The 16,421-nt window shown below is 44.2% G+C and overlaps 1 protein-coding gene across 1 annotated transcript; it reads right to left on the reverse strand.

Annotated features, from left to right (window-relative positions):
- Nucleotides 1-447: 447 nt before the first annotated feature.
- LOC119905063 lies at nucleotides 448-10,015 on the reverse strand. The gene is made up of 4 exons (XM_038721772.1): nucleotides 9,661-10,015; nucleotides 9,190-9,330; nucleotides 7,167-7,330; nucleotides 448-1,001 (listed from the first exon to the last, which is right to left on the reverse strand). The coding sequence occupies exons 1-4, from the start codon at nucleotides 10,013-10,015 to the stop codon at nucleotides 897-899; spliced, it is 765 nt and encodes a 254-aa protein (XP_038577700.1). The 3' UTR covers nucleotides 448-896.
- Nucleotides 10,016-16,421: the final 6,406 nt, after the last annotated feature.

The following is a 16,421-nucleotide window of genomic DNA, read 5'->3' on the forward strand; positions in this document are numbered from 1 at the left end:
TTCTCTGTGAGGTCTGCATGTTCTACCTGTGTCTGAGTGGGTTCTCTCCGGGTGTTCTGCCTTCCTCCCACCGTCCAAGACATGCAGGCTAGGTTAATTGGTGTCTCTAAAATTATCCTTAGGTGTGAATGTGAGTGTGAGTGGTTGTTTGTCTATGTGTGGCCCTGCGATGGACTGGCAACCTGTCCAGGGTGTACCACGCCTTTCGCCCAATGTAAGCTGGAATTGGCTCCAGCCCCCTGTGACCCTGTACACAGGATACGCAGTTGACGATGGATGGATGGAGCTAAATCCCAAAACCATAAAGTGAATCCACAAGATAAATACATTTGGGCAATAACCGAATAAATATCCAAATCAACACATAACACAATGGGACATAAGTAGTTCTTCTTGTAATTCTAGAAAACTAGATAACCATCACAGTTGTTCAAGTGCGGTGTTTTTTCTTTCACATGATCGTGCAGTACCATCGTTCACCACACAGGTTAACCATTACAATCAACAGAGGAACTGTTTCACTCATTTGAAGAAACTCTATAAAACATCTGGAAAGGTTTCATTAAACTAAAATTACAATGGCAAATGGAAATCTGGCTTCTCTTGGCTTTCATTACAAAATGACACTTATTGAGGAACTGGTAAATGCCGGACTGGATTAATTTCCTTATGTTTTTCTCAAAGTTTGGGAAAGAATCACCAAGGACACCTAGATTTCTGAAGACAAAATGCTGAACACCCTGAGACAAATGATCAGCTCAGCATCATCAGCAGAGAGGTGATAATATAATTTATGGATAATATCTGCCAAAAGAAAAGGAACAATAATGAACCTCACAGCACATCATAACTTGCACAGTACAAAACCAAACGCAGACATTGCATTTGTATACTGTCTAAAGATATAGAGTAGAGTAGTTGCTCGTGGTCCCTGGATCGAGGCTTTGGTAGATGGAGTCTTCACATGGTAAGACTGGAGGACAGTTCTCATAGATGACAGGCTGAAAATAAAACAGGAACGACATCAAACCTGCAATTCAGCAGTAGCCAGACAAACAGACCAGATATTTCCTAGGTTGTTTGTTAATGTGTCAGTGACAACAATTCAAATATCCAGAGATAATTTGATAATTTTATTTAAATAGCACTTTCAGAGCAAAAAGTACAAGGTAATTTCTAAAGTAAGAGTAATTCCATGTAGCAATATAACTTGTACCACAATAAGACCAGCATAAAGAAAAGGAAACAAATATTCGTAGTAAAGGCTAGGGACGTGAAGAGACAATTGGCTCACAAGACGAGACAGGATTTTAGCAGTTAAGGTTCTCAGGCATTGTGTGTTCTTTTCAGATATGTTTTCTCCAGTAAATCAACTTTTCTCATTTGATATCATCTCAACAAACATGCAGTCAGGAATGAGTCTTCCCTCCTCTTTGTGGCTTTGTTTAGGGACATATTCTCTTTAAATGTGCATGTGGCACCTTTTGACCACAAAGATAAATTAATAATTTTATTTCAGTTCAAATCCTGGCCTTTTAAACACCTCAGTTTCAGTAGGTTTTCTGCACATTCAGAATCTATCCCACATTTGTGTTCTCTGACACGAGAAACAAGTTGTAATATTACGAGAATAACATCATCATGTAATGAGAATTCATAATACTTTTTAAGTCTATCTGCCCTATACTCTGATGTGCATTACATTATTGCTCTGCTGATGTGGTAGTTTCCCCTTCAGACCTTCTGAGAGACACAGCAACCTGTTTGGGAGCCGATGTTAGGATACCTGACAAAGAGGTGGAAAATAAAACTAACTGACACTAACGTCTCGGGTTACGTATGTAACCCTTGTTCCCCGAGAAGGGGAACGAGACACTGCGTCAGTGACGACACTATGGGAACGCCTCTGGGTGTGGCAGGGCTGAAATCATGAATGAAACTACTCCAATCCTATTGGGGTTGCTAGAACGGTAGCACGTGATGGCGTAACTGGAGGCGTATATAAGCATGCCAGCACAAAGGAAACATTAGCTCTTTGCTATGTAGCAAGGCACTCCAGGTGGGGCGAGGTGTGGCAGACCAACGCAGTGTCTCATTCCCCTTCTCGGGGAACAAGGGTTACATACGTAACCTGAGACGTTCCCCTTCGAGGGAACTCGAACTGCGTCGGTGACGACATTATGGGAACGAGAATACCCACTATTCCACGCCGAAGCCTCTGCCTGCCCCCCAGCGTGCAGTAACCCGTAGGCACGACTAAGAGGAGAGTGCATGGGTGCTGGGTGCAGAAGGAAGGTCCAGACTGTAAAACCGGATGAAAGTGTGAGGAGTGGCCCAGCCAGCTGCCTCACACAAATCCTGGAGCGAAGCCCTGTCGTGGGTTGGTCTCTCTCCCCTCTTTTCCTCTTGTTCCCTGTTTCCCCGCCCCTGTTGTTTCTGTCAGTCATGTGTGTCTTGTCCTATGTCTGTGTGTGGTTGGGCGTGGTTGCCTAAATACCTTTTGTAATCTTGCCTAACCTCTTGTTTTCTGTCTGCCACAGTTTCACCCTGGTGTGGAGTCGCTGCCTGCCTGCCCGAACTCAGGATTGCCAGCCCGTTGCTCACAGCCTGCCTGTACTCAGGATCTCCAGTCCGTTGCTCACTGCCTGCCAGTCCGCCTGCCCATCTCTGTGCTCTTTAAATAAAGTCCTGCCTGTGTGCCTGCCTACTTCCGCTCACGAGTCCTTTCTGTGATCCCTAACAAGCCCCTACGAGGAGGGCCCTAGAGGCCGTCATGCCTCGAGTAGAGCGCGCCCTTACGGCCACAGGTGAAGGTAACCCGCCAGGGAAATAGTCTGAACAATCCAGTTGCTGATCGTGTGTTTAGAAGCAGGGAGCCCAGCCTTGGGGGACCCGAAACACACCAGCAACTGGTCTGCTTTCCTCCACCGGGAAGACCTCAGAGGGAAAATACTCAGCGCTCTGACTAGGCAGAGCAGATGAAGTCTCCCGTCCTCTGCCGTCACATGAGGTGGGGGATGAAACGCCTGCAGCACCGTAGACCCTGCCAACCTGGACAGGGGTGCAGGATGGCTCTGACCCTCCCCGGGGCAAACTCCAGGCATTGAGGAGAAACCAAAAGTGCCTGGAGATCTCCTCCTCCTCAGAGAGGTGATAGCGAGGAGAAGGCCATCTTAAGGGTCAGGTGCTTGGCCTCAGCCGACTCCAGGGGTTCGAAGGGGGCCACAGCCAGCGCTTCGAGAACCACTGCCAGGTCGTGGGAACCCTGGAAAGAGTCACGGGTCTCATCCTCCGGGCTCCACGGAGGAAGCGCACGACCAGTGGAAGCCTCACCAGAGGCCCATCACTCAGAGGGGCGTGGAACGCTGCCATGGCAGCCACATACACCTTGAGTGTGGATGGGGGAAAAAGGCCAGCAGAGAAACGGTCCTGGAGGAACTCCAGTACCATAGTCACCGGGCAAGTCCGCCGCCCGTTCTCTACACCAGGTGGCATTTAAACACATTCCACTTCAGGCCGTACATCCTTCTTGGGGACGGGGCTCTGGAGCTGAGCAGCGTCTCGACCGCTCCCATTGTCAGGCTTGCCTCTAGGAACTGCGCCCCCTCAGGGGCCAGACCCATAGCTACCACAGGACGGGGCGCGGGTGAAAGGCCCGGTCCTCCGCCTGGGACAGCAGGTCTCTTCTCAGAGGGACCTGCCAGGGCGGGCCCTCTAGGAGCAATATTATGTCCGAGAACCACACTCGGGCCGGCTAAAAACGGGGCTACTAACAGTAGGCTGTCACTGTCCTGACTGACCCCCTCCAGAACCCCCGGGGGCAGAGCAACTGGGGAAAGAGTATACAGACGCAGCCTCGGCCACGTCTGCACCATGGCATCCAGCCCTAGCGGGCTGGGGGCGGGAGGGAGAACCAGAGCGGACAGTACGTAGTCTCTCGAGACGCAAACAAGTCCACGTCTATGGGTCCGAACCTTTGCACAACCACTCTACCACCTCGGGGTGGAGTCTCCATTCCCCGGGCCTCAGCCCCTGTCGCGACAGCAGGTCTGCTCCCTGAATCTGGGTCCCAGGGATATACATCGCTCTGAGGGACAGCAGTCTCTTCTGGGAACGAAGGCACCTGCTCGTAACCCGTATCAGACGGAGCGGATTTCACCTCGGGGAGAATCCCTTGGATTTCAACCCCCACTGCAGGGCTCTCATGTGCAGCAGGCCAGAAGGTATTGCACTGTACACTGCTGCCAGGAGACCCAACACCCTCTGAAAGTGTTTTACAGTGATGGTGCGGCCTAACTGCACTCTGTGGACAAATTGGACCCGATGTGTGCAGGTGACAGGTGGGCCCGCATAGTCGTTGAGTCCCACACCACCCCTAGGAACGTAGTCCGTTGGGCGGGCGTCAGCACGCGCTTCTTCGCGGCCAGAGCTGCATCCATGCATTTGGTGAACGTGCGAGGAGAGAGTGCTAGGCCGAACGGAAGAACCCGATACTGGTACGCCGCGCCCCCGAAGGCGAACCTCAGGAACTTCCTGTGAGAGGGACTGATGGAGATGTGGAAATATGCGTCTCGCAGATCTATCGTGACAAACCAATCCTCAGATTGGATGTGACTGATGATGGCGGGGATGGTGAGCATCCTGAACCTGAATCTCCTCAGAGATTGGTTCAGGGACCGCAGATCCAAAATCGGACGCAACCCATCCGTCCTTCTTGGGAACTATGAAGTACCGGCTGTAGAACCCGGACTCTCTGACTGGCGGGGAAATAAGCTCTCTGGCCCCGTTTTCCAGCAGAGAGCGAACTTCTTGTCCCAACACCTGGCTCTGCCCCGCATGCACCGCAGTCCAGACCACCCCGTTGAACTTCTGCGGGGAGTGGACACGGAACTGCAGCCTATAGCTATCCACTATGGTGCGCAGGACCCACGGGGAAATATTTGCAAGGCTAGTGGCCGGTGTTATGCGTAGGTCCCCGGTGGCACCCTGAAGCAGAGGACCGGCATGAAAAACTCGCCAGCGACCCACGCTGTGTGAGCCCGATCGTTTTCCAGCTGCAACCCCTCGAGGCGGGAAGACTGGTAAGAGCTCGCTGGCGGCTAGCTTGTCCCGAGCGCCAAGACGGCAGGAAAAACAGTGCCTGTTGCCTGAGCCGCCACAAGGGAGGGGACCTCAGTCAGCCTCTCGGGGGGCTGTGGGCGAGAGCACCGCCTCGCGTCCCAGGTTGTTGAGGGGGACTACGGGAAGCGACGCTTCGCTTCTGGCTCCGGCGGTAGGAGCTAGATGAGGGCTGAGCTTGTCTCTCTTCAGCCGTCACCGTCCTGGACCCAGACCGGTGGGGGAGATGTTGCTCAAACGCCTCTCCCTGCATTTCAGCGTGCTGAAACCTACTGACAACAGCATCCACTGCCTCACCAAACAGGCCAGTAGGAGTGAGGGGCACACCCAGGAGAAAAGCCTTCTCCTTCCCCTGGATGCCCGAGAGGTTGAGCCACAGATGGCGCTCCATAGCCACGAATGCTGCCATGGAGCAGCCAATGGAACGGGCCGTCTCCTTGGTAACACGGAGTGTTAAGTCCGACTGAGCTGACTGAGCTCTTCGGAGCTCAGTCAGGTCCTCCTCAGAGGGACCTCCCCCTAGGTCACGGTCTTGAGAAGATCGGCCTGGTATGCCTGCAAGATGGCCAAGGTGTGCAGGCTTGCACCAGCTCGACCCGCTGCCATGTAGGCCTTGCCCACCAAAGCGGATGTCGTCCGACACGGCTTGGTGGGGAGCGCCAGCGTCTGAAGGAATGAAGCGAGGGTGCGAGGCATCGTTCCATAGCCGTGCTGCTTAGTTTCTGTCACGCTGCTGTAGTCCAACAGAGGGGAAGCAGTAAGCCGTGCAGAGCAGCTTTTTTTTTCTCTTGGTCTGTTCCATGATTTACACAACTCATTGTGTAAATCAGGAAAGAATGGCAAGGATCGACGCGGGGGTGCAGAAAAGCTCATTGAGGTTACTGCCGGCCCGCGGCTCCTGCCCCGCCTCTCATAGCTGGGCGCGGACTGATGACGTCGGCCCGGCTCCCGGAAGTCATCCTCCATGATGCTAAGCACGTCTAGCTCCTCAGAATCAGACTGTGCAAGCCTCTCCAGACTCATACCTCGGGTGGGAGAAGCTGAGAAACGGGCTCCCGAACAGGGAAGACAGGTGGCGGAGTCAGCAGACAAGGAACAGGAAAAAGCCTCGGCAGTCCCGATGCCCTCGGAGATGTCGCAATGGGAGCCCCATGACCGAAGCCGCCGCGCCGCCTCAGCGACCGCCGGGCCCAAGCCACGGGGAGAGCGCATCCGGCTGTCTTCGGAAAAGAGAGCCGCACGGGACCTCAGCACCCTCAGGGGCAGGGCCTCGCAATGGCCGCAAGCAGCCCCCTTGAGAGCTGCCTGGGCATGCGGCATCCCCAGACAGGAAACACACAGGGCATGAGTGTCCCCAGCCGTGATGTAGCACAGGCATGGAAAAACATACCGCCTGAACCGCTCACCAGCCATCTCCTCTGCTTCTCCTTCCAGGTAAGAAAACTTCCTCTCGTGGTTGCTTTTTGAGTAGTATCGAACATGCCAGAGTGCCTGCTGAATAGAAAAAAGCTAATGTGTCCGGTGTGCCACCGTGCTTATATACACCTCCAGTTACGCCGTCACACGCTACCGTTCTAGCAACGCCAATAGGATTGGAGTAGTTTCATTCATGATTTCAGCCCTGCCACGCCCAGAGGCGTTCCCATACTGTCCAGAACAGTAGATGTTGGTTAGCTAGATTTTAGATATTTCTGTAGCCAGTTTTGGCCAAATGAGCCACTTCATGAACGGATCTGGATCGGATCCGGGCCGGACATGAACGGGTCTGGGTGAACGGGTTTTTCCTCAATGGAGTCTGGTGGGCTTTAGCATAGGTTTGTTTTGCTCTGAGATGAGTTACTAGGATTAATTGTTCGGGCAAAACTACATTTCATGACAATCCATGTAGTCACTGATATGATATGTTAGTCTGGACCAAAGTACCAGCTGAGAGCCTGACATTCCCATCCACAGAGCCACATTGATCTTCTTCAATCCAAGTCTAAGTCCAAGTTCTCAATCTTAACCATTGAAACCGAGGTAAACAGAGACAAAACAAACATAGTCACCTCCATCTGTACGCTGCCAGCATTTCCTCTGCTGGTCAGATCAATGTTCCTCCTTTTCTTCCATTTGTAGATGACCAGCAGAAAAACAGCCAACAGGCCACAAACCAAGAGCACGCACACAACCAGAGGCAAGAAGTAACCTGAGTGAGGGACATAGGAGAGAACTGGGAGGAAAGAGAGACAAGTATACACAGTTTAAAAGGGATCTATTTACCTTGCACTGGGAACTTGAGGTGATTTTTATGTGTTGGTCCCTGTTGTTTGTTCTCATGCAAGCACATAGATGCGATCAACCTTCCTACCAAAGGGCACTAACCCACTGATCTAAAACATGGATTTTATGAAGAGGGTATTGCATTCAGGTCAGTTGTTAGACATGAAGCATACACACTGTTTTGGTGAGTAACATTGACTGTACACACAAACATAGTTTTGTCACAGCTCAGGAAATGCAGGATTGGACCCAAATGCCAATGGCAAAATGTTTTCACTGATTTATTGTTAAGGTTTAAGATGAAAGCATTAGATACATGGCACTTTTGACAAGGTGCCATGTAACAAATACTTTCCTTTGAAAACTCCCCTTTATGTTGTTTACCTTGTGGTGGTGGGGAAGCTTGTGTGTCTCTGAGACTGACGGGGGCCTATAGCCCCTATCAGGTTTAACCAAGTCCCTTTGATGCACAACATTATATCTTTGCAATAAATTAATTTCATCATTCAGTATTCCAGATATTCCTCAACTAACTTGTTTTTGAACATTACAAATCATTATTTTAATTAAGTAAATGAAATGTAATTTCATGTGTTTCTTTGCTAGTGGTTTTGAAATAATTTTTCATTTAATAAAATTGTATGAACAATATAAAATATACTGTATGAACAAACATTTTTTACTCAGTTTTCCTGTGATACCGTAATCAGTAACACTTTTAACTTTTTGGAAATTATGCTAAAGAAATGCACCTGCCGACCGTATTCAGCTATGGTTTGTTATGTCGTGATTGCGAGAAAATTATCCCATTATCACAGGAAAACAACATTCGTTATCTTGAGATCACAAGATAATTACCCGTTATCAGTGGAAAATGGAGTAAAAAAAAATTTAATCGAGGGCCACTTAGGGCTTCCGTACAAAGGAACTGACTTAACGTCATGCATGCTGGACTTAATAACTTATATATAATATGACTTGATATAATATATAAGGCATGCTGGTTAGAAATTGTGTCCTACAATGTGTCTGATTTGATGGCGCAGTTTTTATACCCCGCCCCTGCAGTCGTCTGGAGTTCACATTTGACTATCAAGTCAGCCGCAGTCATCTCGAACGCATCTACTGCTGACTATAGGAAAGACTGCCTCTGTGGACGCTCATAGACTGTATAGAGGACAATCTAAAAATCATGGTAAGGAGTGAACAGAACTGAGCACATAATATACAGGAGCAAACGGGGAGGGAGAATCAGACAACAGGAACCAGCTCAAAACAACCACCAGACACTGACGATCTCAAAATAAAACAGGAAGAACAGCGTATGGCAATACACAAGGACAAATGTAACAGAGCACAGTAAGAATGCCTTACTAACAGACAAACCAAATCAAAAACACAGAACAGGAACACAGAGACGGAGTGAAACAACAACTAACAAACATGAGGAATGGCAAAAGGAGAATGAAAAACAAAATTATAACAGAGAAAAAGGAAACTTATTGGTCTAGATATTTCTTCTTTTGTTATGTGTTCAAATCAAATGTATATTATTCATGTGTAATAAGAAATAGGGTATGTGTAGCATCTTTAATAAAACCTGATGAGTTTTACATTATGTAGACGTATGGCTGAAGAAGAAAATTACTGTAACATTTTATGTAAAATTTACTTTTCTACGTACTGACCTGTCCTATGTGCTGAGCAGTGTTGTTTCATTTTAAAGTTTTAAGAACATTTGTTTTGTTCATAATGAAGTTGGAAGAGAGTCACTGATTGGCAGGACTAACAATTCACTGTGAACTGTACCTGTCGGCTGGTTGGTGGTTTCAGGGAAAGCTGGTGAAGATGTGAAACTTCCCGAACTGGAGCTCTGAGTTGTTGCTTGTGTGGAGGCTGATGGGACTGATGTTGGTCCAAGATTCAAGTCTGGTTTTGAAGTGGTCGGAGCTGTGATCAATGAAAACATTGGATGCTCATTGATAGATAAATAAATCATACACAAAGAATATACAAGTTTTTTTACAAGTTGGTTTGTTCAGTTAATGGTCAGAAAAGCAAATTCTGAGTACTTGATTTTAGCTGATGAGAGAAGGTCCATGTTCTCCTGATCAACACATTACACAGGTATTAATCTGTGATCATTCAATGCAAATGTGATCATTAAAATGTACTGCTAGGGGTTAAGGTGCACACCATTAACCATCTCTGGTCCACCGTGGACTTCTCTTTTTGAATTCACATGCTCTTTTTGTGACATTCAATTAATCAAAAACTCACCATCTATGACCATGAATTTAATCCTGTTGGATGAATCTGGAGACAGAGCTCTGCCGTAACCACACCTGTACTGTCCTGTGTCTGACTTGGTCACCTGTGTGACGCTCACATACAGTCCAAATGCAGATCCTTCTTTATATTCGATGCTGTATCTGCCACTCTGAGCTCTGTTCTCATCTGTTTCAATGATGATGTCCTCTTCTTTTTTACATTCGTTCTTACAGAAGAACTTCTGCCTTCTGTAGTTTGTTACGCTGCATCCACGTGTGACGTTTTCTCCTTCAGTATATGTTCGGATAAAACCAAAGTTTCCAGCTAGCGGTGCTGTTGAAACATTGAAAAGAGGAACAATCATTAGTTACTTTCTGTTCTTCCTGTAAGACGCGTCAGATCACAGTACTTCCTGCTTCACATTAACACAGATCCACAGAGTCACACTGAGAGCTGCCCAGTTCAACCACAGGCTGTGACTAGAAGGGAAATCATTTGATCTATTATTTATAAATTGTCAACACCAAGTCCATACATCATAAATAACTCACATTTATCCCACTATTTAATAATTATGTATAATCAATAATAATACGGGTACTAAACATGTTGAATATACTAAATATATCCGGTTTATGACTTTCAGTAGAAACTCACCATCTGAAACTCTGACCTCCAAGTCCCTGAATGATTCTGGAACCGAAGTCCCGCCCAGACCGCACCTGTACCGTCCTGAGTCAGACTTGGTTAGATGTGTGATGGTCACAGACACAATTCCTCTTCCAGAAGATCCATCTCTGTATTCAATGCTGTATCTGCCACTCTGAGCTCTGACATCATCTGTTTTAACCAGAATATCTTCTGCTTTACATTCGTTCTTACAGAAGAACTTCCTGCTTCCAGACGGAGTCAAGTGGAAACTAATTCCACCAGTTCCTCCCTCAGCTCCTGTATAAATGTAGACTTTTGCGCTGACGAGCCCAGTGTTTCCACCACACAGTGCTGTTGGAAAGATGAACAGAGAACCCTGATGGTCAGTACTTCCTGTGTTGTACAACTATGAGAAACAACAAATAATGGATGATGAATATTAAGTTTAAATTGATTAACATTTCATTACAGTGGGCTGGATTAGATTGTGGAAATCACAATCACAGCAACTGAAAAACACGCGTGTGTGCTGCAGCTTTAAAGAGACAGTCAGGTAATCAGTCCTCACCTGAGAAGAAGCAGAAGAACAGAACACAGTGGATATTCATTCTGAGTTTGATCCTGATGGAGACAAATCATTCAACTGCAGGAGAACTGCCTCTATCACTTCACTCCTTCCACTCTGATCAGTCAGGAAGCTGAAGGTGGTTTAATTAAACATTTCCTTCCTCTATGTCTCTGTGTGTCTGTTAGTTTGCTATAATTAGCTGCACTCACAATATACTGACTGAAAATACTATTAAATCATACATTTAAAAGAATGTAAGGAGGCAAAGAGAAAGTTCTGTGCATTTCAACAGCCAGTCCAGTTCAAATTTAAAGTGAAGACTAATTGTCAGATCAGTAAGAGACTTGCTTAAGCTACCTTTGTGAGTTGAATTAAACTGAAAAGCGGAGGTTTCCTGTTTCTGTGTTAACATCTCTGGTTGACACACAGACAGTTATTGCAAGTCTGAGTCTGCGTTTCTGAGCTGCTGACCATGAACCATCGACCATCATTATCTGACCATCAACGACCAGTCAGATCAGTTTCTTTAGAGTTACACCCTAGCAATGACTCACTATCTGCAACCCAAACAAAACACAATTAACAGTTAACTCTTTACAGTTGTTGCAATTATCTTATTTTGTACAATTGTATATTATACAATATGTATAAATATAATAGAAAACAACTAAATTACCCTTAACATTACATGAGTATGCTCCCAAAAAAAACCTCTTACCCTGGCTCTCCTCATACCAGTTGTTGTTTTTGGCAACCCTACAATACAGTTTCAGTTTCAGCCTCGTTTTATTTTTTTTAAACGATAATAACCTCTACATGTGGGTTCTTGTGTTCTTCTTCCTGTTGTCTCTACAGATTAGTTACTGGAAGGACTGGCGAAATGTGGACTCTTAATAATAAATATAAATATGAACATGAAATATAAAAATATTGAATATAAATATAAGGTAGAAGGATAAATATGCATGAAAAGGAAGTAGTCATTCTGTGTACCGTGTGAGTGCATGGGTCATAGTCTTACAAGCCTCTGGATGAGGACTGAGCATAGGTGTCTGACTTTAAAATGGCAGTGGTGTCAGAAAGCAGTTTTGTGTGAAACATTATCAGCAATGCTGTTTATAATGGGCAATTAGTGCAAACATATCAGTACAGTGCAGGTAAAGGAGCAATTTCAGTGACATAAGCAGTACAACCCACAATGCTACTTTGACTAACAGAGTTACAGAAACTTTTTTCCTATTTGTGATTAAAAAAAGCTCTGGTTAACACTGCCAATCAATAAACAGCCGCTGTGTCTCCAAACCTCAAAACCAAAGTATCCTCCAGCAGCATTACTGCAAACTGAATGTGGCAGCCCATTTTGTCCCACACAAAAAAGTGTTTGTTTTTTTACTTCTTCTGTACTCTAATTAAGTTGGAGTTATAGTTGATTTCTTCCACAGAGCTGGGACAGTGTGAGTATTCAACGACTGTTGAAAAATAGGGCACCATGCCGTTGTTAGTTCTTCTGCACAGCTTTTGAGCAGAAAGGCTGGGAGGCCATCGGGGCCTGTGTTCTTGCGCATGCGCACTTTGCTGAAGAGTCGTTGGATGCTAAATGGGTCCACTTCCAGGGCTGTTTTACTGGACTACAACAGTTTTAGCTTGGTCCATCTTATTAACAGAAACTAGTATTTAATGTACATGGATATTCTGTGCAAACAAAAGCTAATGCCACTTTTTAGTCACAAGGTGGCAGCGTTGGCTCACAATACAAGAAGAATTTGGTCTTACACACGTCCTATATGTTGTCTTTTCCACAGATTTCTCTCGGTAGTTCTGCATTTCAACCACGATGGAAGCTGAGAGGTTGCTGTGATGGTGTGTTATATTCTATAAACATGTTTTTCCTTTCCCCAGCAGAGGCATCAACCTCATGGCGTCCACTGCACCTGCCCCGCTTAGCAGATCGGCCAAAAGATCCTCATGGATGGATGAAGCAGTCGGCCGTTGTCTGTTAACGGTGTAGGACATAAATGTGAAACCAGATCAGTCCTACAATTAATTTTAACCATTGGCCAAAGACATACTCAGTCACATCAGTCTGTTTGTAAGATCTCTAAATAACATCTCTAAAAGAGAGTTAATCTGGTAAACAAATATGTCTCAGCCAACGCTTGAGGTGTGACTTTTGTTGTTTTTGTTTTGTCAACACTGCAAGAAATTATTTTGTTTTGTCTCTGTATTTAGTTAAAAGAATGGTCTGTGTGTATTTCCATGTAGAGCCAGTAGATGTTATTTAAAATATATTTTTTAATAAAATCTTGAGAATTGTACAGCTTTGGTTTGCTCTTGAGTCTTTTCTAGTTTAAAATGTTTCATTTTGACCCATTTGGTGCATCCACACATTTTAAAAAGTTCCAATCTTGTGTTTGTGTAATTGTTAATTGCAATTTATAAATATTAGAATACATTAATAGTTTTATATAAAACATGTTTAACCATTAATGTACTATGCATCTGTTCTATAAATGATTGTAACCGCATAAAATGTGATTAATTTTATTGTCAACCTAATGAGGCTGTATAAAATATGCAAATACCCCATTCTTGAGGACACAACACATAAAAATAAGGACTTAATGTCCCTGCCTTAGGCCCAGTAAAGTTCATAACAAGTCAATTTTACATGCAGAAGATCAAGTATACGGTTGAATATGCAGCTGGCCAATCACAGCGCAGTATAGGACTCGCTCTAACTGACACTTTCATGGCTGCGCTTCGATGACTTGTATGGAGAAGAATTCATAACAAATGACACATTTTGCATCACATTACAGCACAGAGGTTAATATGTCAAAACTGTAGAAATAACATATTTTTCAAATTATATAAATGTAAAAATTTGTTAAGTTCAACAGAAATACTTCAACTATCCTAGTCTTAACTTGTATTATGACTCACACCTGTTCTGTTGATCAGCTCCTAAATCATATTCATCCACTAGCATTAATACTGTTAAGCCTACTTTTTTCACACTTTTACTACATTCTTAAATACAAAATATCAACAATACAGAGGCATACAAGGACTAGCTAGGATTAGATTTCACCAAACTTGAAATAACCATACTTTACAACCATTACTTTAACAAATACCGATAAAAGGTGTACATGTCCAGGAGCAATGGCCATAAAAGAAATGAACATTGATGGGAAGGCCCGCCATGGTGGTTACACCTTTAACAGGGGAGCAACACTTCAATTCAATGTCTCTCAACTGAATAAACCACTGCTTTACACATTAACATTACATATTGTCAGAACAACATAATGAAGTCTTTTAGGTCCTTATAAATGTATTTCAGCAAAATATCACACACACACTACTAGCCTGTTTTGTACAGGAAAAGCAGAGACAGGAAGTGTTTGTGAGCCTTCAGCATGGTGTTCTCTATATGAGGGGCTGAAGCATCATGCAGCCCTACTAGCTCTAACAGAAGTGGACACTGCCTCTTGTGGCGTCATTTAGCTAATGCATCCTCAAAAATACTCTACTCAAATTCAGGCTATTACACAAAACAAGTTAACAATTGTGACAATACATTTGCTGGTGTCAGACTATCCCAGATGTATCATTTGAATTAAGTTGTTTAAGTGTCTTTAAGCATGCAGAGATTAACCAGCCAATACAATCAAGAGGAATGTTGTTACAATGAAATAGAAACTATAAGATATCTGGAAAGAATTGCTCCTCTTGGCTTTCATTACCAAATGACACTTGGTCTGACTTATTGAGTAACTGGTAAATGCTGGACTGTATTGATATATTTATGTTTTTCTCAAAGTTTGGGAAAGAATAACCAACACCTACATTTCTGAAGACAGATTTGACATTTCAGAATAATCAAGTGATAAAATGCTGAACACCCTGAGACAAATGATCAGCTCTGCATCATTAGCAGAGAGGTGATAATATGATTTATAGATAATATCTGTCAACAAAAAAGGGAACAAAATGGAACCTTGCACCACATTATAAGCTGCACAGTATAAAACCAAGATTCAAATCCAAATATTACCATTTGTATTCTGTTTTAAAATCTAGGTTTGATCCTGTTCACTTGATCGAGGCTGTGGTAGAAGGAGTCTTCGCATGTGGAGACCGACAGTTCTCATAGATGAAAGACTGAAAATAAAACAAGAACAACCAGACATACAACAGAAGCCAAAATTACAGATCAGGTATTTGTCATTCCTAAAAATTCTAATGTCTAGAGATAAGTTTATAATTTTATTTAAATAGCACTTTTAGAGCAAGAAGGACATTGTCATTCCATGTAACAAGATAAAGTGTACATTATTAAGACTTAAGCATAAATGAGTAATATCAATATTGGTGCAAATACAAAAACACAAGACATATATAAACAAATATATTTAAATATACAAAAACATTTTAAATGTTAATATAGGGATATAGGGATAGGGAAGTGTGGTGTGTGCACCCCTTGAGCTGCCTCTAGGGGGTGCACGGACAAAAAACCCATAATGATGGTTGGAAGTTAAAACATTTGATTGTCCTTTGTGTAATTCCTTTGTATGGCTATATTTTTTAAAGGTGTGGGAGACAGCAGTCTAACATAATTGTGATTGGCCCCAGTGCAAATACTTTTCTTCTGCGCTTCAACCCCAGGCCCAAAAGGTCCTTCTGTGTACATACGGGCCACAGATACACAACTCCATGTAATTGCAAACCTGCAGCCTTTGGTTAGCAACATGGACAGCAACAACACAAATCTAACAGCCTGCCCTGGACACAAACTGGCTGGCTTTAAGGAAAGTGATAGAATGGCTGGTTCATCTTTCATCTAACACAGTGAATAAGGGTTTATTTTGACCAAACCAGAGTTGGTGATTGTTGAAACAGTGTAAAGACAAAGATGTTTTGCTGAGTTTTGTTTTGTGTCTGTCCAGTTTGAATGAAGTGTGTTTAATGATGATCTGCAAGGTAAAATTAAATTTGTAACCCACAGAAGACAATCTACAAATGTTTACAATGATGCGCAAATATTTCACTATCTGAAAATGTGTATTTTTACATTTGTGATGTGTAAAATCAGATCCACAAAAATACAGTGTGATGTGTACACACAAAACTGTTTTTATACATTTGCGGATTATTTCCTGTGAATTTGTGGGTCATTTGTGTAATTATGTCCAATGTGTACTGCGGAGATCTGTTAATAAATATATACACAAATATCACACAATTTGTAAATGCACACAATTAAATCTGTACAAAGATCTTTTTGTTTCACATACAAAGTGATTTACGCATTTGTAGATCCATTTCTACACACAAAACTGTTTTTACACATTGCGGATTGCTTCCTGTCAATCTGCAGGTCATTTTGTCCCCTCTGTCCCGCTGAGATCTGTAAACAGAGATGTGGTCAGAAGCTACTTCCAGCTGTGGAAAGAACGCCTCTCCCGCTCGTTGTCCTTTGAACAGTGGACACGAACAACAAAGTCCGGTCCCGCTGAGCTGCCGCACAGTTGTGGAAGTCAAG

The sequence above is a fragment of the Micropterus salmoides genome, unplaced genomic scaffold (assembly GCF_014851395.1).
Source record: "Micropterus salmoides isolate LMB-PRFRI ecotype aquatic unplaced genomic scaffold, ASM1485139v1 Ms_hic_scaffold_16, whole genome shotgun sequence".
Taxonomy (NCBI): Eukaryota; Metazoa; Chordata; class Actinopteri; order Centrarchiformes; family Centrarchidae; genus Micropterus; species Micropterus salmoides.

Coding starts and splice junctions, on each gene's coding strand:
- LOC119905063 (XM_038721772.1), bottom strand. CDS start 10,015: ATGATTGTTCCTCTTTTCAATGTTTCAACAGCACCGCTAGCTGGAAAC. Junction 7,331..9,189: donor AACCACCAACCAGCCGACAG/GTACAGTTCACA, acceptor CTTTCCTCCCAG/TTCTCTCCTATGTCCCTCAC. Junction 1,002..7,166: donor CTGGCAGCGTACAGATGGAG/GTGACTATGTTT, acceptor TTTTATTTTCAG/CCTGTCATCTATGAGAACTG.